Source organism: Aulonocara sp. 'chitande type north' Nkhata Bay, linkage group LG4 (assembly GCF_057382095.1).
Source record: "Aulonocara sp. 'chitande type north' Nkhata Bay isolate Kocher_YH1m ecotype deep benthic linkage group LG4, A_spYH_male_GT1.1, whole genome shotgun sequence".
In the NCBI taxonomy this organism is placed as follows: Eukaryota; Metazoa; Chordata; class Actinopteri; order Cichliformes; family Cichlidae; genus Aulonocara; species Aulonocara sp. 'chitande type north' Nkhata Bay.
Window position 1 is genome coordinate 31,514,268 of NC_141347.1, and position 25,655 is coordinate 31,539,922.

Consider the following 25,655-nt stretch of genomic DNA (forward strand, 5'->3'; position numbering starts at 1 on the left):
CAGCAATGCTGATCGTTTTATTAAAGATGAAAGAATTTAGACAGTTTTTAACTCTAAGTGATGCTGCAGTGTTGTTTGACCTGAAGAATACGGAGTTTAGGACCCAGATTACTCCCAGATTTAAGAGCATCTTAGTCCGACAAATATGACAATAACAACGGCCGCTTGCATGTTCTGCAAAAAAATGTGCTTTGTTGTGTATCTGACGGACAAACACCAAACCAGTTCCACATCACGGAAGTTGCACCATTTTTACAAACCAATTCTGGTTCATCTGTTTCACTCAACAATCGGCCATGTGCGTATGAAAACAAAGGCACTGCGCATGCGCGTTTTACTCCCATTCTATCGCGATATTTCATTTTCCTATCGTTGCCTAACATTATACCGGTATTACCGTGAACGGTATAATATGGCCCAGCCCTACCTACACTTAATAAAACTGGCAAAGTTAATATAAATCTTGACTCTGAAAAAGTGAGCCAGGCCTGTCAGAACTTTTTACATGGTTGTGTCTTTTAGCTCAATGCAATCTTTCTGACCATCCAGGCATTAAATTGAACTCTTACACTGCAGTCCCTGTCTGCTCTGATGGTGGTTACAGACTTGATGAGCCCTTCACGCACAAGGGGAAATATTAAGATGACTCCTCTTGATTAATTTAAAAACTTCATAAGTGACACATACACTTACAATATAATAGACAGAAACTTTTGACGCCTTAGTGGAAGAGCAGCATTGTCTCTGCAGAGCCTATGTTCTCTTACAAGCAGGATGCGCAGTGTGACGGTGGCAATCAGTTGTTGTCCATGTGTTTTACCACATTACTCTTAACCTGAGCTGTTTCCCATTTAAAATTCTCTCCAGTGTTGCTTACTTTTAAATCAGGTTTAGCATTAAAGCTCTGTGTCAACAGAAAAAATAATCCTAATCCTTTGCTGAGGCAAAAATTATATGTAAACCAGCATAGGCTACATGTGTATCATCTTGAATCCCAAGTGTGTGTATCCAAACAGACTTACCAAGGGCAGGCTCAGCACAGTCCTTGTACTGCTCAGGTGTGCAGTACGAAGCATCTCCTAGGAGCAGTTTAAATAAGACACATTAGAAGAGGTGTTGACCCAGTGATGTTTAAACATTAAGTTCTTGAAACCCTTGCACCATAAACACATAGATAAATGAATCAATCTGCAAGGCACAGCACCTTTCCCCCTGCCAGACACATAATCCCAGGGCTTTTTAAATGCCAACACCTGATCCAGCATTGACTTATCATATCATTATGAGGCCTCTCAATGGAGTTAAATCTCATAAAACCGTGCTGAAAACTCTTGCTGATGAATTCGTGCTCAATACCACATCACCTCTACTTTGATGTTTTTCTGCCCAGTCCTGTCAGAACAGCAGGGGAGCTTACCAGGCATGTGCACCATCCTGCAGTTGCAATTCTCCACTATGTAGCGTGTTTCACAGTCGATCCTGCAGGCAGTTACACTGTAGACCTGGAAAAAGCCAGAGTCCAGAGCTTTCGACTCACACTCGCCCCATGGGGGAGGCAGGTAGGTCAGCTAAAGGTAGGAAATAAAGTGGAGGTTGGTTAAGGATGGATGTCTTTGGAGGCCTGTGGTATTACATAGTAATAATACATATAATGATGTAGGCCAAGACCTAAGAAAGAAAAGGACCTACACCTATTTATAGATTTTTATTGACATTTCTATTGTGCCTGTATGCATCATCAGTTTGAAAATATTCAAGATTTTTATGCTATTTTTTTTTGAAAGACACTTTTCAAAACCTGCAGATACTCAACAACCATCCACAACGCGGTCTGATAGTGACAGCAGCTCTACAAAACACCTTCCTCGGCTGCTGAAATCTAGCCAAGTCGGAAAAGCAGAAGAGCCTCGCAACAAACCAGGCGGTGCAGAAAACAATTCAACAGATAGTCTGTCTGGGAAAAAAACCCCACATCACCCAGACACGGGAGTACAACAACTCCAAATGTTCTCCTCCTGCTCCTGCAGCTCTGAGGACTGGGACAACAGATGAGAAACGAGGGACACCGGGCTGAGCAGCGTGGAGGCCCATCTGCTCCACAACAGAGGCAGTGAGGTCCAGCCGTGCACTGTATCCATCACTCACCACCCTCTGCTCCTTAGTTCCCTTCATTGTCATCACAGCGCATCCCAAGAGAAGCAACGTGCTCTGCCAAAAGACCACTTTTTTTTTTTTTTGGATGAGACAAAATGCTACTGCCTGCCAGGTGAAATTTGGCCACAGTCTGCTTGTTAGCGGTGACAGAATTTAAAAACTCTGCCTTGCTATCAGGTAATGTTGTATCTCGGCTTCCAGACAGACCTAATTCTGTATTTCTTGGAGATACAATCATTTTACCAGCAATTAGAACAATAAATTCAAACACAATCCAAACAACAATCTACCATGTTGAATGTTTCATAGCCCAGAAGCCTCTAGCCATTTCTGGGCAGGTAAGAATGTCTCCTGCAATAATTAAACATGTCCTGCATGATGGCTGGAGGAAGCGTGAGCAATGGCTACAAACACCCAGGCATTATTAATTTGTTAGAGATTTACAAAAGGTGCCCCTCATCCTTAACCTTTAAAACCACCTTCACACCTCAGCTAATCTTCACTTCTGGCCTAATTAGAGTCAGCTGAGGCTGATTCAAAATCTGATTATTTCTAGTACCGGTAATCACATAATCTAAGGTGCTCAATATCACTTTTCACTGCGTTGAGACCTGCTGACCTGATTATGTTTCATCTAATAAGAGCTGAGGCCTGCGCCCCAGTCAAAGTGTTACTAATCAATGTTCCATTCCCCTTGTTATACCCCAGCAATGCAATTAGGCTTTACAACTTAGTCAGCAAAGAAAAAAAAAGTTTACAACAGGGTGGGCTACAATAAATTAGTGCCGGTTGAGTGAGCTGAAAAGCAAATTTGAGAGTTGTGGCTTAAGCCTGACCTCAACAAATCAGAAGCAAGTTCCAAAATTTGCACTTATCCATGTTATTTTTCTTAATTCTAATGCTACCACGGCAAACTGCAGCATAATGACTTTGAGCAATGGAATAATAGTATAATGAAATATTTTTTTTATCCTTGGGAAGAATGACTCTGACAATGAAGGGGACGCCATGCCCTTTTAGCTTCAGCTAAAAGCCCACAGTAGGGCGATTTCTGCATCCGGGGAGCTTAAACTCGAAATTGCCCTGCTCCATATGAGGGCTCATTCATCCCTCACCATAGGCTATGTATTTTGTGCCTCAACACACTTGATTAAAGCTGCTTTGATCTCCGCCTAATATTATTAACCAAAAATGAGTTCATTTATAGTCTTTGTCAGTCATTTTAACATGAAAACTGATTGGTATCCATTACAAAGATTCACTAATCACCAAGCTTCTTAACATACTCCACAAGGCCTCATTCCAAATCATTGTCCCAAATTACCCTACACAATCATCATTATCCTGATTGTTTTGGGACATATTTTAAAATGCCCTCCAGGTTTACGGAGAAAAAGCTTGAAAAGACAGGTGGGAACTGCTCAAAGTGGTAGGTTTTTCCTCTCAGACTCCTGATACAAAGTGGAGTTCTGCATTAATTAGCTGGAGTGGTGTTTCCCACCGTGCAGGCTTGTGGAGAGGGACAGTGTTTTCGCAGCAGGCAGGCAGGAAGAGCAGGGGCTGTCTTCACCCTGCCAGTCACAGAACTGGGCTGACAGATGAGCTGAGACAGAAGCCCTGGAGGCTCATTGCCCAAGAGGCTGAACCATCCCTGGATAGATCTCCTCCTCTCCTTTCTGCCTCTCACTGAAGTCTCTCTTTGTTGCACCGCAATGAGCTGTGATTTAAAGAGGCAAGGTTTCAACTACATTTTGTTCACGATAAGTTCCTAACATTCACGCTGGAATACCTTACTGATTTACTTTGGCCTCATTTTCCAATGTGCTGGGCATTGCTAACATAATTTTGCTGGATTGGAAAATATAACAACAAAACAGAAAACAGCACTACAAGTCCTGTCTCCGATATATTTAGACCATTGTTTTTTTTTTTACTTTTCTGCATTACCATCGTGGCATATTTCACACACCTTATTTAGTTGTTATCAGATCCATAAATATTGCTGGCAGGTGCCCTCCTCTGCCTTCAGTAAGGTTGAGTATACTGTCATTGTCCAGTCTACTCAGTGATAAGACAGCAAGACATATTGTATAGATATGACATCTAGAGGCTGTGTGCACATGCACATATAATGTATCTTTGTAAAATGTGCGTTAAATATGTTCTTTTCCAATCTTAAGTATTTTTGGTGCCTAAATGATATCAAGTTCAACAGATGAGCCCCGAGCTTGTACGGCACAGAGAAGTCAAGTGCTTTAAACATCCTCCTCTCTTCTAGCCACTCTTCGTGTTTCTGTGTGTGTGTGTCAGCATGTGTGGAATCACACTGCTGATAGTTATTTCCTTTCCCGTGATGTGATAAGCACCTAGACGGGAGAGGAGGTAACATACTGACAGCATGCAAGGGATTGATAACAACCATCCAATTTCCTCATAAGATTTGAAACTGGAAACATCCCAGACAGTGATGATACAAACCAAAAAATACACAAAAAGTAGAACAACATGTTTACGACCAGCTTCTTCAATGATGAATGCCGACGCTTCACTGACTGATGAGCTGAACACGTTTTACGCTCGCTTCGACGCCGCAGCAATTAAAACAACAAACAGCTGCGCGCGCTCGGAGTGCACCAGTGGAGACAATGCATTCATCATCACAGAGCATGCCGTGAGGAACACTTTCAGGGGGGTGAACACCAGGAAGGCAGCAGGAGCAGATGCAATCCCTGGCCGTTTCCTGAGAGCCTGCGCTGACCAGCTAGCATTGGTGTTCACGGAGATCTTCAACCTCTCCCTGGCCCAAGCTGTGGTTCCCACGTGCTTCAAACAGTCCATTATTGTTCCTGTTCCAAAGAAACAACAGCCTGCTTGCCACAATGACTACCGTCCAGTAGCACTGACTTCAATTGTGATGAAGTGTTTTGAAAGACTGATGAGAGATCACATCACTTCTTCACTTCCTGCCACCATCGACTCACTTCAGTTTGCTTACTGGACTAATCGTTCCACAGACGATGCCATATCTCACCTGCTCCACACATCCCTGAGTCACCTGGACACTGGCAGAGGGAATTATGTTAGGATGCTGTTCGTGGACTACAGTTCAGCATTCAACACAATAATTCCCTCTAAGCTTTTCACCAAGTTGACGGATCTAGGACTCAGCTCATCACTGTGTCAGTGGATCCTCAACTTCCTCACAGACAGACTCCAATCAGTGAGGGTAGGAAAACAAGTCTCCCCCTCCATCTCACTCACCACTCACCACTGGCACGCCAGTGGAGAGAGTGGACAGTTTCTGATACCTGGGTGTCCACATCACTCAGGACCTGTCATGGTCCTGTCACATTAACACCCTGGTTAAGAAAGCCCGTCAGCGTCTCTTCTTCCTCAGAAGACTTAGAGACTTCCATCTGCCACTGAAGGTGCTCAAGAACTTTTACTCCTGCACCATCGAGAGCGTCCTGACGGGAAACATCTGCACCTGGTTTGGGAACAGCACCAAGCAGGACAGACGAGATCTGCAAAGAGTGGTGCGCTCGGCCAAACGCATCATTCAATCAGAGCTCCCTGACCTGCTGTCCATCTACACCAAGCGGTGCAAGACCAAAGCTAGCAAGATTATGATGGACCTCTCCCATCCCAACAATCGAGTCTTCTCACTGTTGAGGTCTGGGAAGCGCTTCCGCTCCCTTAAGGCCAAAACAGAGAGAATGAGGAGGAGCTTCTTCCCCCAGGCTATTCAGGCCCTGAACCAGGTGTAGGACTGGACTCTCCCACACACATCACATCACTATAAGACTGGACTCTCACACACATCACATCACCACACGCACTCTGGTTCTTCTTCATGCACACTTCCTATAATTTATAATCTCTTTCTGCTATTTGCACATTTTTACTGTAAATTTCTAAGTTAAATCTGTAAATTTTGTAATAACCTGTAAATTGTAAATACTGTAAAACCACTGTCATTTAATGGTCGGGCATTGCATTGCACAGCTACAGGCATTTCACCTTATGTCATACTGTGTATGGTTGTGTGTGTGACAAATAAAATTTGAATTTGAACCTACTGCGTCAAAAAGAGATATCAAAGGTTCCTGTCTATGAGGCACTATGTGATAAGTTGGGGGTGAGAACTGGCTGCTAATAGAGAAGCAGCAGATAAACTTGGAACAAAAAGTTAGGTTAAGTTTAGGTTATGTTTAGTCGATTATTTCTTTGTTGTAACAATGCTGCTTGGCAGTAAATCCAACACTGATTTCCAGAAATGTTCCTGAGCCCTTACAGGGATTTCCATGACAGAAGCATTTCTGTTTTTACTGTAGAGCTGCTTGAGGCCCCAAAGATAACAATACGGATTATTTAGCAGATCCCTCACACAGAGATTTCTCCGGATTCACAGAATATTGTGATGATTAGATAATGAGATGTTTCACAATTTTTCACAATTTTTCACTGAAGAACATTATTCTGAAACTATTCTCTGATTTATAAACAATGTTTTGTTGCAAACAGCTCTGTTCATCTTTACTTCTGAGAAATTCTGCCTTTCGAAGATGTTCTTTTTATATCAGCCTCTTACCAATTAACCTAATGGGTTAGAAAATGTTCCTCCAGCTGTTTCCTTTTCCACTTGCCTTTCCAGTCATTTGTTGTCCTGACTTTTTCGTGATGTGTTGTTGCCATCAAACTCAATATATTTAGCATAAAATAGTGCAATGTGTTAATTTAAATAATTGATATGTTTTCTCTTTTGTTTGTGAAGAGAACATGGGTTTGTGACATTCCTAAATCACTGCATTATAACTGTATTTAGATTTTGAATCAGTCTTCTTGAAATTAGGATTGTAGGTCTGAATTTTACCAGCTATTTAAGCACTAAGGGAACCAATTATGACTTTCAGCAGCTACTTTGAATAAAAGATTCAAATTTAAGTGTAACTTGATCTGGTTAACCATCATTTTGATTCAGTTTTGTGGATATTTAAAGCCAATTTCCTCTGGCTTCCTTTGTTGGCTTGATTTTCTGGTCCAGTGGGGTTTTTTTTGTTCATTATATGGTTTATCTAGTATCCAATGGCCTTGATTGGCCAAAATAAAATCTGTTTTTGTGTGTGCTGTAAACCTTAAACTTTAAATGCACTAACTGACAGCAGCAGTTTTCAAAAGATATTTCATTTCTCATGCCAGATGCACAGGCCATTCTAAAAATGAGATGGCAATGAATTTATCTTGACAGAAATCTGCCTTCTCAAAAAAGGGCAATCTAGTCAACTCCTGCTATTGAGCCAGACAATATATTTCTAAAAGCCTCACTGTGAGAGAGGAAAGGAGAAGGAGGTAGGCAGAAAGAAAAAGAAATAAGACATAGAGCCACAAAAGGTAAAGGTGAAAGACAGAACTAATAATCTCAGTAAACTGACAAGGCTCACAGGAGCTAAAGTAGAAATATATTCACTCTGGCAGTGTAGAAACACCTTTTGTGGAGTTTTATCAACTCAGGTCTCAAGAAAACAGAAAAAAGCCCAACTTTATGAAGAAGAGAATGGTGACGCTGAAAATGCTATTTACATCATATACAACTGCTGTGCCTGTGAGTCTTGCAGCCTTTAAAACTGGCCATGTGTGATGTGAGAAAGCTTCAGTGTGATTGAATAAGGCTGAGACTGAATGAAGATCCTCTCTTCCAGAAAGGTCAAAGCCAGTAAATGGAGGGAAGTTCATCATTTGTCTGCCAACAATCATCAAGAGACCACAGAGGCCAATTGAAAGTTCAGACTACGGGGACCCACATGGGCTTCCACACAAATCCACTCACACGCCTGCAGAAAATCTCACAGTCCTGTTATGGCAGGTTTTTTATCACATACTTTTTTGTCCCATTTATCACTGTGAGATATGCTTTATATGTGAAAAAGGAGTGAAAAACTGCACAAAGACGAGAGAAGATTTTAACTAACCATTAACTGTAGTTAGAGAGTGAGAGACACCTACCCTCTGCTCCTGTGTTGCTACAAACGTCTGGAAGCCAGGCGCCACACCGAAGCCCAGTTCGTGAATGAATGGAGGCTCTGCCTGGCTGTGGATTTGTACCCGCACACCTGCCTCAAAGGCTGTATCTTCTGGAAGAAAAGAAACGGCGAGATCTGTTAGTTAATGTAATCTCTTAATAAACAGAAATTTGCTCTGAATGTCGCTGGCTTTCTGAGTGGTTCAGGTAAGTTGTTTGAAAGCTGTTTGAACTCAAAAGCAAAATTAATGTTGGAAACAATCGTTCAGTGACGCATTTCAGGGATTTTGAGTCAAAGCCATAGACGTAGGATTGCCTTTATTATAATAAACACGCTTGAGAGGTGCTATGTGATTTGTTGTGACATCATAGAGACAGTAAAACAGGTTCAGTGCTGACTCCGTAGCTGAAAGGACTATTATCCTTTTATTCAGAGCACTTGTATGCACTCACACACACACACTCACAGAAGCAAGCACCAAATATTTATGGTCAAAGAGAGAGCGATTTTTGCAGAAATCGATAATGTTCTCTCTCCGTGTCCTCACATTCAGCCGCCTGCTCCTGGACATTCAATCACGGCATTCCCCTGCCAGCTGATCAGCCTGACACCTCGGGGTGCTCGGCAGCCAAGATACTGGAGTCGTTCGCAAATCGACATACTGCTCACACAGATGCACAACGGCATCAGCCCTCACTGATCCACTCATCAATCAAACATCTGCAGTGACTGATATGACGACGGCGTGGATGCAGTCACGTTTAGCAACAGATGAAGGGCTCAAACGTGCTTTTTTTCCTGCTCTGTGTTTGAGAGCATCAGTTGTGTGTAAAAGGGTATGAAAGAAACATTGGCTGTATGAGAGAGATAATCAGTCCACGTTTCTGAGAGAGTAAGTACAGGGAGGTGTGTGCATGTAAAACAAGATGAGAGATGCTGACACTGTATTCATGTATGGGGGAGGAATTGTTGTTGTTCTTCATCCTGTGCACTGTTGAATCTTTCACGTCTTTTGAATAGATCATCTCTTTTGTGATGACAGCCTTATCTGTAGCTAACAAATTTCTCATCAAAATTTCCACTGGACTAGGGTGATTTACATGCAACTGCAGCACAACATCTGTGCATGTTGTAAATACCATATGGTCAAAAGTATGTGGGGACATGAGCACAGAGGACGCTGCTGAGATTTGCTTGCATTAGAATACAAAAACATTGACATGGTTTGCAGCTGGTCTCGCTTGCAGTTGCTGTTTCAAGGGTTCTGACCTGAACGATTAAAAGTATAGCGTCAATCAAAAAGTGTATATGGAGTTTTGGGGATTTTTTCCCCCCCTCTGATGCTTGAGCCAAATTTGGCATATCATTGAACACGAATTCAGTTTCACGATGGTTTCATCTGCTCAAGGAGGGAAACTGCAGGGCTTAATTTTAATCTTCGGTTTGGCATGTTGACAGCTTGACAGCCTAGTGTGATCTAATAGGAAACACAAACATGTGTAATGTGAAAACTCGAAGCCTCCCCTGCACATATACTGAGATTGGACTATTCAGTGATGCGAGAAATCTCGTCTGTCTAGTTACATTTTTTTTAATGAGCATCTCTATCATAGATTCACAATTTTTCAGCTAGTTGATATTACTTTACATAATTTTAACTATTTTTTCACCCCACTGCTTAAGAACATGTCACAGAACAATAATTATTCAGTGTAGCATATTTGTCTTTATATGGTTATTTATAGTGGGACTTGTTAAAAGAGAAACACAATACCCAAATATGTCTTTTTTTATACTATTACTGTTATAATGCTGTAACAAATGCCCCATTAGCACTGTAAGACTGCACATAATTAGCCACTGTTGTCCAAAGACAATTAAAAACCATTAAAGAGCCCTTCTGTTGTACTGGATGACATAATCCTTCATTAAAATGAGCACTTAACAGTGTAAACAAAGAATTTCATCCCTGAGCTACTGACACTAACTATGCTGGCTGTTTTATTTAATAAAGGAGTATGTCACCCTGTGAGACTGTGTGCTGTCTAATGTCTTTTAATCGTATATATATGACAAAACTGTATTTATATGAGTAGCAAATAAACAAAGGCTGTCAGCATAAACAATAACTGCAGCATATATTCTCTGCTGGTTTTTATTTTGCCAAGGGACATTTAACAAGTTTTTACATTGTATTTCTGCAAGCAGTAGCTCAATAATATATATTTTTTTCCAGGTTCCCCTAATTTTGCATAAAATGGGTAAATTTTTATATTCATGAAATATTTCAAAATTAAATATTTCAAAATATTTCAATTGTTTGTTTTACTTCATTTTTCTTTTTGTGGGCTACAGAAATGAGGAAAATAAAGTTTCCATAGGGTTCTATACAGTGCAGTGAAAAACTAAATATAATGTTACTCCTCCCACAGCAATTAAGGGGATAAGTGACAGTCAGGTGCTGCTAATGAAATGTACTTGATTAACTGATCAACAGCAAGTGTGAGCACCTCTACAAAAAGTGATCAACTCAGTGTTTTTTCTTTTGTGCCTGGAAAGACAAAATTGGCCAGCAGGCTAGGTTGTCCACGAAACCAATACGTCGCTGTGAGTGCCGTAGGGTTTCCATCTTGTTCAACGATGGACTCGCACATTAGACACCGTTGTTTAAGATCATTCAATTTGCTTGATCCGAGTCTTCTTGGGCGTGTCATGCTTGATTCTCCAGTGGGCGGGCCGCTGCTGCAGCAGAAGGCGATATGGCAGGCGATAGTTGCTTGCATGCGGCAGATGTGGCCAAACCATTGTAGTCGTCACTTCTGGACCAGCTCTTCCATCGAGGGCTTTTGGTGACATTGACTACATATTGCACTGTCGCTGAGACAGTCATTAAGGGACACTTGGAGAATCTGACACCAACAACGCGTTTGGAAGACCTCGAGCTTGTTGAGGTCATGCTTGAGGATGACCCAGGTCTCGGATCTATGGAGAAGAATGAGCAATACCAGTGTGCGTGACAGGCGGATTTTGGTGATGAGGCCTCTTCTTCCAGAGGCGCCATCGGAGGGAGGCGAATGCTGCTGCTGCTTGACCAATTCTTGAGGGTAACTCAGTGTTACCTCAATGCAACACACAGCTGAATGTACCTCAAAGAACTTAGGCGACATTGTAAATAAATTGGGCCAAAATTCCTACAAAATAATGTGAGACACATAAAGTCATAGTGAAAGTCATTATTTCTGTCCTCTTTACAGGACTGCATAGCTCACATCATGTTTCCTAAGATTCATTAAAAAGTTTTTATTTTCGTCCAGTGTTTGGAAATATGTTCAGTTATACGTTCGAAGACTGAGTAGGGCTCCTTTGTTAAAAATCATTCCATGCAGTGGAATGGAGGAGATCAGCTTACTCATCTCCCTCTTAACAGTAGTTCAGGTCAGGTGAGTTGGCTGGCCAATAAAGCACAGTTATAATGTGGTCAGTATAGTAGTGGTAGTTTTGGTACTTGGGGCAGGGGATAAGTCTTGCTGGAAAATCTGCACCTCTCAAAAGCTTGTCAGCAGATGGAAGCATGAAGAGCCACAGTTAGAGGGCCAAGTTGATTTTGGACTGGATAAAATCTAGTGGACCAACCACTGCCAACATCAGGAAATGGCATGGCACCGAAAAGCATCACAAACTGTGGAAACTTCACACTGGACTTCAATTACCCCTGATTCAGGGCCTCTCCACTCTTCCTCCAGACTCTAGGATATTGATTGAGAGACGAGCTCTACAGACGAGCTCTACAGAGGGTTGTGCGGTCAGCTGAGCGCACCATCCGCTCCGAGCTCCCTGACCTGCACTCAATCTACAGCAGGCGGTGCTGGACCAAGGCCAGGAAGATCGTGAAGGACCTCAGCCATCCCAACAACAGACTGTTCTCTCTGTTGAGGTCAGGAAAGCGATTCCGCTCCCTGAAGACCAACACAGAGAGACTGAGGAGGAGCTTCTTCCCGCAGGCGATACGGTCTCTCAATCACACCACCACACAGTACTGACCCACACATATGGTTCTTACACACACACTGGACTTTCTGGACTTTGTTTTTGCACACATTGTTTTTTTGCACAACACTGGTCACTATATTCTTCATTTCCGGTTAATACTTGTACAGCTGCTGTTATTGTGTATATATTTATTTATATTTAGATTTCTTCATACATTCTTATATAGTTCTATACTGTGTATTGTGTATTTGTTGTACAGTTATTTTATTTTCAACTTTAATTTATATATTTTATCTTATTCTTCCCAGTTAAATTTACCCTTCATTCTAATTTGTGTTGTACAGTTATTTCATTTTTAACCTTAATTTATATTTTATTCCTTCCTAGTTAAATTTACCCTTTTTAATTTTTCATATTTATTTCCTATCTTATTCATAGCCTTTTCCTTTTTTGTTTTCTTTAGGTCACGAGCAGTTGTCCAAGCATTTCACTACATATCGTACTGTGTATGACTGTGTACGTGACAAATAAAATTTGAATTTGAATTTGAATTTGATTGCTAAATGAAGTTTACTTTCATCTGAAAAGAGGACAGTGGACCACTGAGCAACAGTCCGGCTCTTTTTCTTCTTAGTTTTGATGTCATCTCTGGTTCAGGAGTCCCTTGATATTAAGAATGCGACAGATGTAGCCCCTTTCCTGAAGACGCTGGTATGTGATGGCTCTTGATTCACTGACACCAGCTGCAGTCCACAGCATGTTAAGCTCTCCCAAGTTCTTGAACTGACTTTTAAATATTTTCATTTTTCTCTTCCAGTCAAGTTTTCATTCTCTGTGAACAGCCACCCTTTTCAGCAATGACCTTCTGTGGCTCATCCTCTTGATGGAGGGTGTTGTCCTCTCGAAAACTGTCAAGTCAGCCTCAATCTTCCTCAAGAATGAGGCTGTCTCTCCATATCAGAGTTATAAAACAGTCTACTTGATGATGATTTTTCTGCTTTTCTGAAGAGCAGAAACTGCAGCATGTCACCCTATTTTACCCAAATCTGCAAATTTCCAGGCAGACAAGACCCGATCATTCACTGAGATCAGTAGCAGACTTTCGCATTTGACAGCTAATAAATATGAGAAAACGACCTGGCTCTCTGTGAATGATGGTCATGTTCGGGTTGATCTTTTTACACGGGAGTGTGTCTGCTCCTCTCTTAGTAGCCCATCGCAGCAGCTGCACCATCAGGCGAAGCTAACAAACTGTGTGCATAATTTCTTCCGAGATTCCCTTCAAATCAAAAGTCTCTACAGGATGTCACAGTCAGCAGTTCTAGTACTCACCAGGTAGCTCGCCTTTCCAGAGTATTCACATATCAACTATCAATTTTATTTTATTCCAACAGGGGATTAAAATGTTATTGTAGCAGAAGCAGACACATATATATCTCAGAATCAAGCCATGGCAGTATTTTTATTAGCAATTAACCACGATTTTTCAGTTAATGTGTTGGTCTATAAAATGTGGAAAGAGCTAATCATCATACTTGTGCTGATTTGTGTTTTCCTGACAAAAAAAAAAAGACTAACTTCCCACATTGCCTACAAAAAGCAGCATATTCACGCAAATGACAAGCTGGAAAAAGCTTGACTTTACATTAGCTTTTATTCACACCCAGTTGTCTTGCATTACATAGCTAATAGAAACAAATCCAGCAGTGAAGAGCAACTGCATGAAGGTAATAAATGATGATAAAGAACACCAAATAAGCTAACTGTCCTGCAAATGAATGTTGCTTAGTTGTAAGACACTAGAATCAGACTGTTCGAGACCTTTATCTCTCATAACAAGACATCAATTTACACAGAATAAGATGCAGCACATGAAACAATGATCTCTTGCTGTGATTGAAAATGTGTTATTAGTAGTACATATGTGCGCGCATGTGTGAGCATAAGAGATCAGAGCAAATGGGAATGGCTGTGCTTGTTTGTGCTCCCATCAGTTCATCTTCCCTTATCAAAAGATGATCAAGGGGATCGTGAATAATGATGTTTGCTACATATGACCATAGCTTTAGCAGAATCACAGATCTGCAGTTACCATCTATTTCATCACTGCAGTCACACTCATTTGACTTATATTGCCCTCTGTGCAGTCAGAGGGCTGGACTAACTTAGGATGCTATCAAAAGCTACAGTCATAACCTGAATCCTGCTTGCTTTGTTTGACTGTTTAAATGCAGGTGGTGTTCTGATTTCACCTCCATTCCCCTTCAGGTTTCAGCTCACTATGGGCAAACAGAGAAGTAAGCAAAAGAAGACGATCGACTGATCTGTGCATGCAAGACTGTGGGTGCATGAATAGTGTGTAAAAGATATGATGAAAAAGTTCTACCACGGCCTATCACCTTCCTCTCTCTATTTCACCTTTCTACAGGATTTGTCACATTAAGGACTGGGCATGTCAGGCTTTATAAAAGGTCTGTATTATGGGTGTAATGTAGGAGAGCAAAAATGACTTGGCAGCTGGCAAGTGGAAGAAAAATTTCAAAAGAAAGTGAATATAAGAAGCCTTCACTCATAAACTCTGTATAATCATGTGAATGTCTTGGGGCGACCGTGGCTCAGGGGACTGGGAAGCTCATCTGTAACCAGAAGGTTGCCGGTTCCATCCCCCTGCTCTCTCTGTCCTGGTCGTTGTGTCCTTGGGCAAGACACTTTACCCTACTGCCTACTGGTGTTGACCAGAGGGGCCGATGGCGCGATATGGCAGCCTCGCTTCTGTCAGTCTGCCTCAGGGCAGTTGTGGCTGCAACTGTAGCTGCCTCCACCAGTGTGTGAATGTGAGAGTGAATGAATAGTGGAATTGTACAGCGCTTTGGGTGCCTAGAAAAGCGCTATATAAATGCAATCCATTATTATTATTATTATTATTATTATTAATGCTCATGTATTACACTTAGCGACTGACTACAGTTTATATTTGATGTGCTTGTTTCTTTTTATTATCATCTTGACTTTTTGCATTCCTCTTGGTCCAATAAAAAATGTATGATCGTCAGATGAAAACAAATAAGCTCTATTTCTTCCTCTCTTTCCTTCTAATCAAGCATCACTTCAACATTTAAATGTGTCCCTTTTTTTCAGTAAATACATACTTACTGAGACAGATGGTAATCCGAACATGATAAAGTAGTGTGCAAACAGTGCGGATGTTAACCTAGTCGTGCACATGCTTGTGTTGGGGCTCATTTACTCATTACTATATTGAGCTGTTTCTAGAATTACAATCAGATTCTTACAATGTGTGAACCTGACACTTTTATCTTTACCAAAGTGCATAATTTAGCAATTTAGAATCATTCTGAATTGCTGATAGGCCTGCTTGCAATCAGAAATACTGCCAAGACCCCATTTCTCTTTATAGGGAAACAAAATTACCTCAAGGTGCAACATGGAGAAAGCCACCAGAGACTATGGCTCAGTGGAAAAAGAAGGAAAAAATCACCTTAAAGCTGACCTGTAAAAAAATAAATTAAAAAAAGAAGCTACTTTCGGTTACTCTCTTGTCACAAGGGGTGGTCACAGTGGGTAGCTCCGCATGTTTGATTTGCCTTTCCTGACACAACCCAGAAGAGAATTTGTATCTCTAAATGGAAATGAACCAGCAACCTTTTGCTTGCCAAACAAATGTGTAAACCACTACAATAAGGTTTTATCTTTAAAATAAATAAATAAGGGCAGCACGGTGGCACGGTGGTTAGCACTGTTGCCGCACAGCAAGAAGGTCCTGAGTTCAATTCCTCCATCAGGCCGGGGTCTTTCTGTGTGGAGTTTGCATGTTCTCCCCGTGTTTGCGTGGGTTCCTTCCGGGTACTCCGGCTTCCTCCCACCGTCCAAAGACATGCAGCTTGTGGGGATAGGTTAATCGGATAATCCAAATTGCCACTAGGTGTGAATGTGCGAGTCAATGAGAGTGCGAATGGTTGTCTGTCCCTGTGTGTTGGCCCTGCGACAGACTGGCGACCTGTCCAGGGTGTACCCTGCCTCTCGCCCTATGACAGCTGGGATAGGCTCCAGCGCCCCCCGCGACCCTGAAAAGGATAAGCGGAAGCGAATGGATGGATGGATGGATAAATAAATAAGGAAGCTAGTGGAGCACAAATGTCGGATGGACATTGAGGGCTATCATGAGGGGCTATGCGCTGCTGCTCTCTGGCAAGTAGCTCCATGCCCTCCTGGGTTTTATATGCACCTTAAAACACACATACATCAAGGAGTTGATGTATGTGTGTGGGAGGAGGAGTTGGCCGTCCGATTGGGGTCTGGAATGTGGAGCCTCCCTGCTGCTGCGGAGTCGGGGCGGTCTGCTTCTCTCCACCCCAGGGAAAAGGGTAACACTACCTGGGTCTGGATGCAGTTTCCCCCTCCAGGGGCAAGGGTACCTAGACCTGGGGTATAGAGTACGCTTGGGGAGTGTGATTGTGTGTACAGTGTCTATTTATGTCTGTCTCCACGTTGGGTGAGCGCTGAGTAATTGCATATGAGAGCATGAGGGTGGGAATGGATGTACTGTGTCTATATGTCAGGTCGGGTATCAGACGCCACCTCTCTAGGGACATCTCAGGCCCTCCAAGGTATGGAGGCCTATCCCCCCCCCCGCCGGTGGCAGATGCCCTCAGACATTGGTGCATTGGTGGTTCTTTGTGTCTGGGGATGGGCATCCGGGTACACACTGGCTCACTCCTTGGTGGCTGCTTGTTGGGGCCTGGAGCCTGGGGCTCGCTCGGGCCACTCCGGGGGTGGGGTGCCCTTGGCCTGAGGCTCGGTCACTCTGGCACAGCTGGCTGCCAGCGGAGCTCACGGGCACGTCACTGCAACCCCCCCGGCTTCTGCTCCACGGCTGCTGAGTGAGCCCTCATCTGGGGCTCTCCTCAGTTCTTTCTGGGATAGTGGCGCGGCTGCCCCTCTGTTGGTCTTCCTTGGTCTCTTGTGTTCTGAGGGCCTCTGGATGTCTGGAGTCTTGATCTCCTCCATACCTGCTCCATGCCCTGGAGGACGGGGCTGTGGCTTTGTTTTTGATTGTTTTCTCTTTCTTCTTTCTCAACAGGTGATCGATGTGATTGATAGATGTATTTTGTTTGTTTGTTTTGTTGTTTTTTTCTTTTGCCCTTTATTACCGTTCCTCTTCCCTGCTGTTTTTATTTCCCTCTTTCTTTCTTCTCTTTCTTTTCCCCAGTTGAGCTGCAGCTCACAGCACAAAAAATGCCTTGTTGACCTCTGGAATCAAGAGGACTTAAAGCACAGACTTGTGAGCACATGTCCAGCATTTAGCGTCAGGAATAACTGTGACTAACCACAGCCCCAGAAAGATGATGCTGACTTCTATAGCATATATTCATGCGCTGTGCAGTTTCATATATAAAAATTCAACTTGTGTTGAACTAAAATCAATTTCTTAAATGCACTCACATTTTTCACCTTCCGAAATTCCCACCATGAGGTCCATTTAGCAACTTTTCTGGACTGTTTGATCATACCATATGATCTTTAACAGCTCACAAGTTTTCCAGCCTTCATGGAAAAGTTCACATAATAAGAGGTATGCGCTCGGAGTTTTCTTAGATCTAAAGAAGGCGTTTGATACTGTTAATCATGAAATTCTATTAAAAAAACTGGAAAAGTACGGGTTTAGGGGAGTGGTTTTGGAATGGTTAAAAAGCTATGTAGGGAATAGGCAACAATATGTACAAATAAATGAATATAAATCTAATTTGATGGATATAGCTTGTGGAGTACCTCAAGGTTCAGTACTGGGTCCAAAAATGTTTATTATGTACTTAAATGATATCTGCAGAGTATCGGAGATTTTAAAGTTTGTAATATTTGCAGATGACACAAATATACTGTGTGCAGGTGGGGAATTGCCACAGGTTTTGGAAATGATCACACAGGAATTAACGATATTAAAGAAGTGGTTTGATATAAATAAATTATCATTGAATCTAGATAAAACCAAATTTATGTTGTTTGGAAACCAAAAGAAAAACATCGAAGTAGAAATATGTGTTGACAATGTATATTTAGAAAGAGTAAATGAAATAAAATTTCTTGGGGTGATCATTGACCACAAGCTCTGTTGGAAGCCACACATTACTTATGTTCGGGGGAAATTGGCACGGGGCATTGCCGTCCTGGGAAAAGCAAAGCATATGTTGGATCAGAAAGCACTGCACATTTTATACTGTGCTTTACTACTGCCATATATGAGCTACTGTGTAGAGGTCTGGGGAAACACATACAAAAGTAACACACAAACAATAACTATAATACAGAAAAGGGCCATTAGATTAATAAATAATGTAGGGTACAGGGACCATACAAATGCACTCTGTCAAAATGCAAGCTATTAAATCCCAAGACTTGGTGAAGCTTAAAACAGCGCAAATAATGTATAAAGTCAGAAATAAATTGCTTCCCAAAGAAATCTGTAAATTGTTCATAGAAAGAGAAGGTGGGTATAACTTAAGAGGGAAATGGAATTTAAAAATACAAAGTGCTAGAACAACTTTAAGAACTATGTCAATCTCAATTTCAGGAGTTAAATTATGGAACAGTCTAACAGAAGAAATAAAAGACAGTCAAAACATAAAACAGTTTAAAGTAAAATATAAAAACCTAATTTTAAATAAGTATAAGAATGAAGAAAACGGGGTTAACCCAGGATGGTAATGTTGCTGGTAATGGTGTTGCGGTTCTTTTTTGGTTGTTTTTTTGTTTTTTTGTTTTGTTTTGGTTTGTTGTTTTTCCATAACTTGTGTATCTGCAAATATACACATTCTGTATTTTTCATATGAAAGAAACTATACTGTTGTGGGGCTTGCTAATTTCTTGTTTTTGATTTATGTATGTTATGTTTTGTTTTACTTCATATGTTTATATGTTTCATATGTTGTTTGTTTAATTTAAGACAAAAAAAAAAATTAAATGAATGAGAGGTAAAACTTGAGGGGGTAGGGACAAATAAGTAAATACTTCAGCCTACTCCTTTTCAAACAAATAATGGAATGATATTTTGTAATGATTGTGAAGGCACATGTTTGAAATGTTTGAAATAAAAATGAACTGAACTGAACTGAACATCTCTACATTTTTTGAATACTCAATCTATGTTTATGTTCATTCAGTACTCGGCTTCTCTGTTCAACATAAATGAATTCAACCGGATTCTGTATTCAGTCTTATGTCTGGCATTTTTTTGTAAAAAGCTACAGCAACATCAATTCAATTCATATTCAGATAGAAACATTGTAGACAAATCTGAGCAACAGACAAATCATACAGAGCTAAAATGCTGGCTTTGCAAAATCTTGACATGAAGAGTAATAATAGTTTCCAAGCAGACTGAATGAAACAGCAAAAAGCAGCAAATGAGCAAAGCATTCAGATGTGCCACCTATGCTACTGTAGCTAAGATGTGAAGAAAGATTTTTTTGACCCACAATCCTGTAAAAATACCCAACTAAACATAATATTTGGATGGCAGATTAATTAAAAATTAAACTGATCCCTTGTGTTTTTTCCCCTCATCAATTTAAGAAACAATACAGTTCAATCAAAGATGCAGTCTAAATATCCAAGAAAAAAACCCCACACACAAAAGATTGCACATGAGAACATCACACTGACATCACAAAAGGAAAAGATACAAAAAGTAAAGATAAAAGGATCAAGGACTTTCCAATTCCACTTGCACTTGGCTTAACCTGCTGCTGAAATAAAAAAACCTGCTCCCTTTCTCAGTGTTTTCACCATCGCTTTCATTTCCTAACGGCAGACAGAAAATGTACAGACAAGGCACGATTTTAACGGCGGACTCTGAGGCTTGTTTGGGTTGCACTTTCCTGTTTGCCACATATGATGGAAGCTAAAATCTGATAAGATGAATGGCAAACAGAGGGAAAATAGACAACAGAAGAAGACAGAAACTCCTGACTCTGTGATTCTTTGCAAATCTCTTACAATCTGCATCCCTTCAACCAGAGCACAATACAACTGGCTGTTTAGAACAGCCTATTTTTTTTACACAAGGGCTGACTTTATCTTAAAAGCAATCCTCTGTGATGATGATGAAAACACAAATATATCTGATATAAGAAAGGACTGGACTTCAGTGTCATCACAGTTTGCGGCTTTGCCTGTAATGTGTCTGAGGAGCTTTTCATTATTCTACAAACACTGTTGTGCTATTGAATGGACAGGGTGCTGAGTGCATAAAGACTGCTTGCTGACTTTAAATGGAAAAACGGATGAACTCTAGGTATTATGAAATTTTCAGAGGTTTAATGTAGTACTAGAGCGCTCTTAAAACAGCCAAAGCAAAAATATTTACTTAATAATCCAGTTCCTTCCCTCCTTACATTGACAAATTTGCTCACTGATGTACAGGTACTGTATGCATGCCAAACAAGCCTAAATAGCATACTCTGTATGAGATTTGCCAATTAGATGGGTAAAATGTTTATCAGATGACCCAGTAGAAGATGATGTCCTGGCACTCAGATTTGCTCTGACTGGGCTGTGCTTCAGTTTCTGGCTTGCTTAAAAGAACGTCCTGCACATGTTTTCTTTCTAAAAGCAGTTTGTCCTTATGCATGTGTTCTTATAAGCCCCCATCCAGTATAAAATAAAAACATAAAAAAGCTTGGCTGAAAACTCCAACCATATAACAGTTTTCTGTGGAAACTCTTTCGAGCAGCAGTTAAGCTGCAGGTAAAATAAGTACTGATGACGTCATCAGCTTTCTAAATATATTTCTTAAGATTCTATTGACATGAAATTCTCACCAGACGTTGGTAACAGCCCACCCAGTCCACACATGCAACAAAATCAAGCCATAAATTATTTGTAATAAGAAGAAATGACACAGGGAAAAAGCTTTGAGCACGCTTACTGAAATGTATTTAACACCTTGTACACAAGCATTTGTTGCAATGACAGCTTCAAGACAGGTCCTATATGTTAAAACTAATGGCATGCATTGTCCAGGTCTGATTTTAGCCCATTCTTCCATACAAGCAGTCTTTAAATCCCGAAGGTTCTGTGGGCTCCTTCTATGAACTGTGAGCTTCAGTTCTTTCCAAAGACTTTCAATTAGATTCAGTTCAGGCCAATCTTGCAGACTTATTTTCTTGCTCTGAAACCAATTCACAGTTTCCTTGGCTGTGTGTTTGGGATCATTGTCTTGCTGAATCACCCACCCTGATTTAATCTTCATCATCCTGGTAGATGGTAGAAGATTCCTTCAAATATATAAAGTGTGCCAGGGCCATGTGATAAACATCCCCACACCATAATGTTTTCACCTCTAACCTTCACTGTTGGTATGGTGTTTTTGGGGGGGAAATATGGTGCCTTTTTACCTCCAAACATGGACTTGTATTATGGCATCCAACGAGCTCGTGTTTGGTCTGGTCCTGGGACCAGACTATATTTCCCAGTATTTCACAGGTCTTTCTAATTGTTGTTCAGCAAACATGCTTCAACATCCCTTTTCTTCAAATGCACTCAGCCATTGCGACTCAGTGCATTTAGTCATCTGATCTTTTCACTCCTCTGCCTGAAATCTTGCGACTGGCCCACCGTTAACGGCTGGTTCATGGCGAAATGATCTTCTTTCCACTTCCTGATTATGGCTCCAGCAGTGCTCATTGGAACCTTCAATAGAAATGCTTGCTGTAACCAATGCCATCAGCGTGTTTTGCAGCAATAAGGTTGCAAAAGTCTTGAGTGAGCTTGGTTTTATCCATCCTGATGTGTTTCTTGTGTGACACCTTGGTAATGAGACACCTTTTTATATGCCACCAGGTGGGACTAAACCAGCTGGTATTAATTTGCACTAAGTGTAAGCATTGATAGATTTCACACCAGCTAAAATCTATCAGTGATAGATTTTAGCTGGTGTCATGAGCTTCCATGCCTTCCTGCACCTCCCTTCTTCATATGTTCAATACTTTTTCCCTGTGTTACAAAACTGAATTTATCCACATTTATGGTTTGATATTTTCTTTCCATGTGTGGATTGGATGGGTTGTTACCAACATCTGGTGAGAATTTCATGTCAACTGCATATTAAGAAATATATTTACTTTGAAAACCAGTGATCCATACTTACTTTACCTGCTGAATATAAGAGGAAAGAACAAAAAATGCTTGATCATGAACCACAATGGTGTCCTAATTACTCTAATTAATTTCCTGGTGAGAATTTAACTATTTAAAATCTGGCTGAGGACTCATTTTGCAGGCAGCAGTATGGATAGGAAAAACAGACAGATCCTGTCCATTTATGATTTCCTTCACTGAGCAGTTTGGTCAGTAACATGGCGAGAAGAAAGCTGCGTTTCCAGGCAACAGGCCATCTGTTTTCTCCCACCTCTCAAAGTTATATCTGTCTTGTTCATTTTTCAAAGAATGAAACACATTTCTTGCGATGTTTGTCCGTCATGATAAAGTGAGGACTATCATGGTTGCCCTGCAGCATCCTGGATACTGTAGTGTGCTAATAGAACCCCAGAGACCCAACTGCTGCACTTCTGGATGATGGACAGTAGAGGAAGCCATGGGAGGAAAGAAGGTGGGTTGTCTGGATGGAGAAAAAGATAACTGGTGGGAGGAGATGTGGAATTAGGGCCTGTGCAGCATGTTGCCATCATGTCTGGACAGCACAGAGACCTGGCTCAGTTGAGGAAGCAGCATGCTCCATGCTGAGGCTGACTCAGTGCATCCAGGCTAATTAAACCACAAGGGGATAAACAAGGGCACTGAAAACTGGAGCCTGCTGGGAGAAGGAGTTCCACATGCTGCCAGGGTGGTGGCAGAAGTACAGCATGTTCAAACTGAATTAAAACCTAAAGGAGGTTTGGGTGGAATCCTACAAAACCCAGTGTAAATAGAACGAGATAAGGAGTAAGAGGACGTGGAGTTTCTGATGATAGTTTTTTAATATCCAAAACTAATGCCCATCTGCAGAGCTGTGCATTGCTTGGCTAGCTGCTGTGAACTCCCCTGTCTACCCTTCCACTTGTTTTAGCCGTGAGCTGGTCATTCAATGTGCTACAATATGGCACTGCTTACAAAACAAGCCTCCCTTAAACAGTCACCCTGCATCAAAAATAAGATATTTACATGTATCTCACTAAATAGGATAATTTAAAGCTCCACTATTTTAGTGTTTGAGTTGAAAAGAGTTTGAATATGTATTATGATCTGTAAGACGTCTACATTCTGAAAGGAAAAATATGCCCACAGTTGGGCATAAATGAAGATGCATCAAATGAAAATATCCTGAGAAATTTGCTTAGAGCCTTTCTCAAAGAGAATACAACAGCAGTCGTGCAACAAGAAGTGCTTGATGTGGGCTAGAAAAGCTATATAAATAAGTCTTCTATTCAATTAAATCCTTGGGTATTGAGCTCAATACAGTGCAATACTTTTTACTTTTTAAAAAGACAGGAATGGTAATAACATTTTTCATCTGATTTACAAGTATAAACAAGAAGAGATTTATAGTTGTTTGGATTAAAAAAAAACTGATGACTGTCATCTCATGCATTTTAAAATTTCACATTCAGTTTTCTAAAACTTTGATTTGGAATTTTTCGGTATGAATCTGTCCCTAAAGAGATTTCATCAGGAGAAACAAAAAAAACCAAACACAAATTGCTTTTTTATTTATTATGTCTAAAGTAAATAAAGTGAATAAAAAAAATACCATCAGCCCAAAGGATCAGTTTGGGCTACAACTAGGGAAATAGCTTTTTAAACATTGCAATGATTTTTACCATCTGAAATTCACTTTGCAAGAGATCAGTTAAAATATCCCCATAACACAGACAGACAAATAAATAAACGATGGAAAGAAAGAAATAACTTTGAGAGTTGACTGAAACAAGTGGACTCTCAAGAAATCCACTTGTTTGAGTGGAATAGAATAATGTTTTGTAAGCAGTGTAAAATGCATTTTATGAAATATTGCATGCTAACGCTGAAGCTTAGAACAACACAGTTTTTGAGGTATTGAAAAAAAGAACACGAAAACAAGCTTTTACCAAAACCAGGAATGACTGACTCATAGGTGGATGAATCTAAAGTGCAAGTGTTGCACGAGTTCATACGGCATCCTGGATGCAATCACATCAAGGAAAGAGGTACAAATCAGTCAAAGTAACTAAATATTGCTGTTGCATGGATCATATAATCAAGCAAAAAGCTACAAGTGAAGAAAAAAAGCAGAGAACAAAATGAATCCTTCATTTGAAATCGCCCCGTTTAACTATAGTGGTCTTGTTTTTAACCTGGTACTGAAAGGGAAATCAATCAGTAATGAACTTATTTTTGAACATCATGGTGAGCATGTTTCCAGGCCTACCTGTGTCACCCCATACAGGCAGGTATTCATCTTGCTGGATGTCGAGCATGATCTCCAGGCCATTTCCAGTCCCTCCCTTCATGGTGGTGCGCAGCGTCTTCCCCTCCTCTGCTGCGTTGAACATATAGCACTTCCCATATCTGGTGAACACCTAAGCGAAGACAGAGAGAAGTGATGACTTACGATTTATTGATGATGATACAGAGACCTCAGACTATAAAAATATCACTGAAGTAGAGACATTTGGCGGCAAACCGAAGGGTCTAATTTAAAAGTGGATTTATTTCACACCAAAGGCATCAATTTAGCAATTAAATATATATCTATAGAATGATAACGAGCTGCGATTAGATTTTTCATGAGCCTAATGTTTCCCTCTGAGCTGTCAATTATTATGTATTTCAATATGAATCTATAAAGGTTTCAGCTTGGTTCTCCCTCTTATGATATGCACAGTTATGACACTGTCACTACACATCTGTGCACATTATCTCCCTATTTGGAGCAAGTCGGTCAACTGTGACATGTTGTCATTTTGCACGTGCACGTAAACATGTTCCACGGCTGCTTTTATGAACATGAACCAGTGTAAGTGTAAATCACCTTTGCTTACACAAGGTGGAATACAACAGGTGCTACATTCACTGCGCTAGGGAATAAGCAGTGGAATTAATAATACATTTCTGCTTTTGTGCTTTCCTTTGGATTTTCAGATGGATATGGTTTGACAGCATCTATATTGCTTTTGGTAAAATACTATTATTGTTTGCAGTTTGGTGCGTCTAAATGATAAAATATTGTGCTGCTGAACTTCTATCAGTTCCTGTTTTTATTCAAACACTATGTTTAAAATCAAAAAATTGCTCGGTATCAAACATTATAATAATAATAATAATAATAATAAATTTTACTTATGAGGGCCTTTCAAGTCACCCAAGGACACTTTACAGTAGGATAAAACACTTTTGGGGGCAGAGAGCTCCACAGCCTGGGAGCAGAGCAGCTGAAAGCTCTGCTTCCCATGGTGGTGAGGCGGAAGGAAGGTACAGCAAGCTGGATAGAAGAAGAAG

At 40.8% G+C, this 25,655-nt stretch overlaps 1 protein-coding gene across 3 annotated transcripts in view; it reads right to left on the bottom strand.

Moving 5' to 3' along the window:
* asic2 (acid-sensing (proton-gated) ion channel 2) overlaps positions 1 to 25,655 on the bottom strand; it is a 410,825-nt gene that overhangs the window by 12,822 nt on the left and 372,348 nt on the right. For all 3 annotated transcript variants that reach the window (XM_086289917.1, XM_086289918.1, XM_086289916.1), the window contains 4 exons: positions 24,586 to 24,736; positions 8,158 to 8,285; positions 1,418 to 1,568; positions 1,023 to 1,079 (listed from right to left, as the gene is read on the bottom strand). In XM_086289917.1, the coding sequence (XP_086146043.1) occupies positions 1,023 to 1,079; positions 1,418 to 1,568; positions 8,158 to 8,285; positions 24,586 to 24,736 (487 nt within the window). The remainder of the gene's footprint in view (positions 1 to 1,022; positions 1,080 to 1,417; positions 1,569 to 8,157; positions 8,286 to 24,585; positions 24,737 to 25,655) is intronic.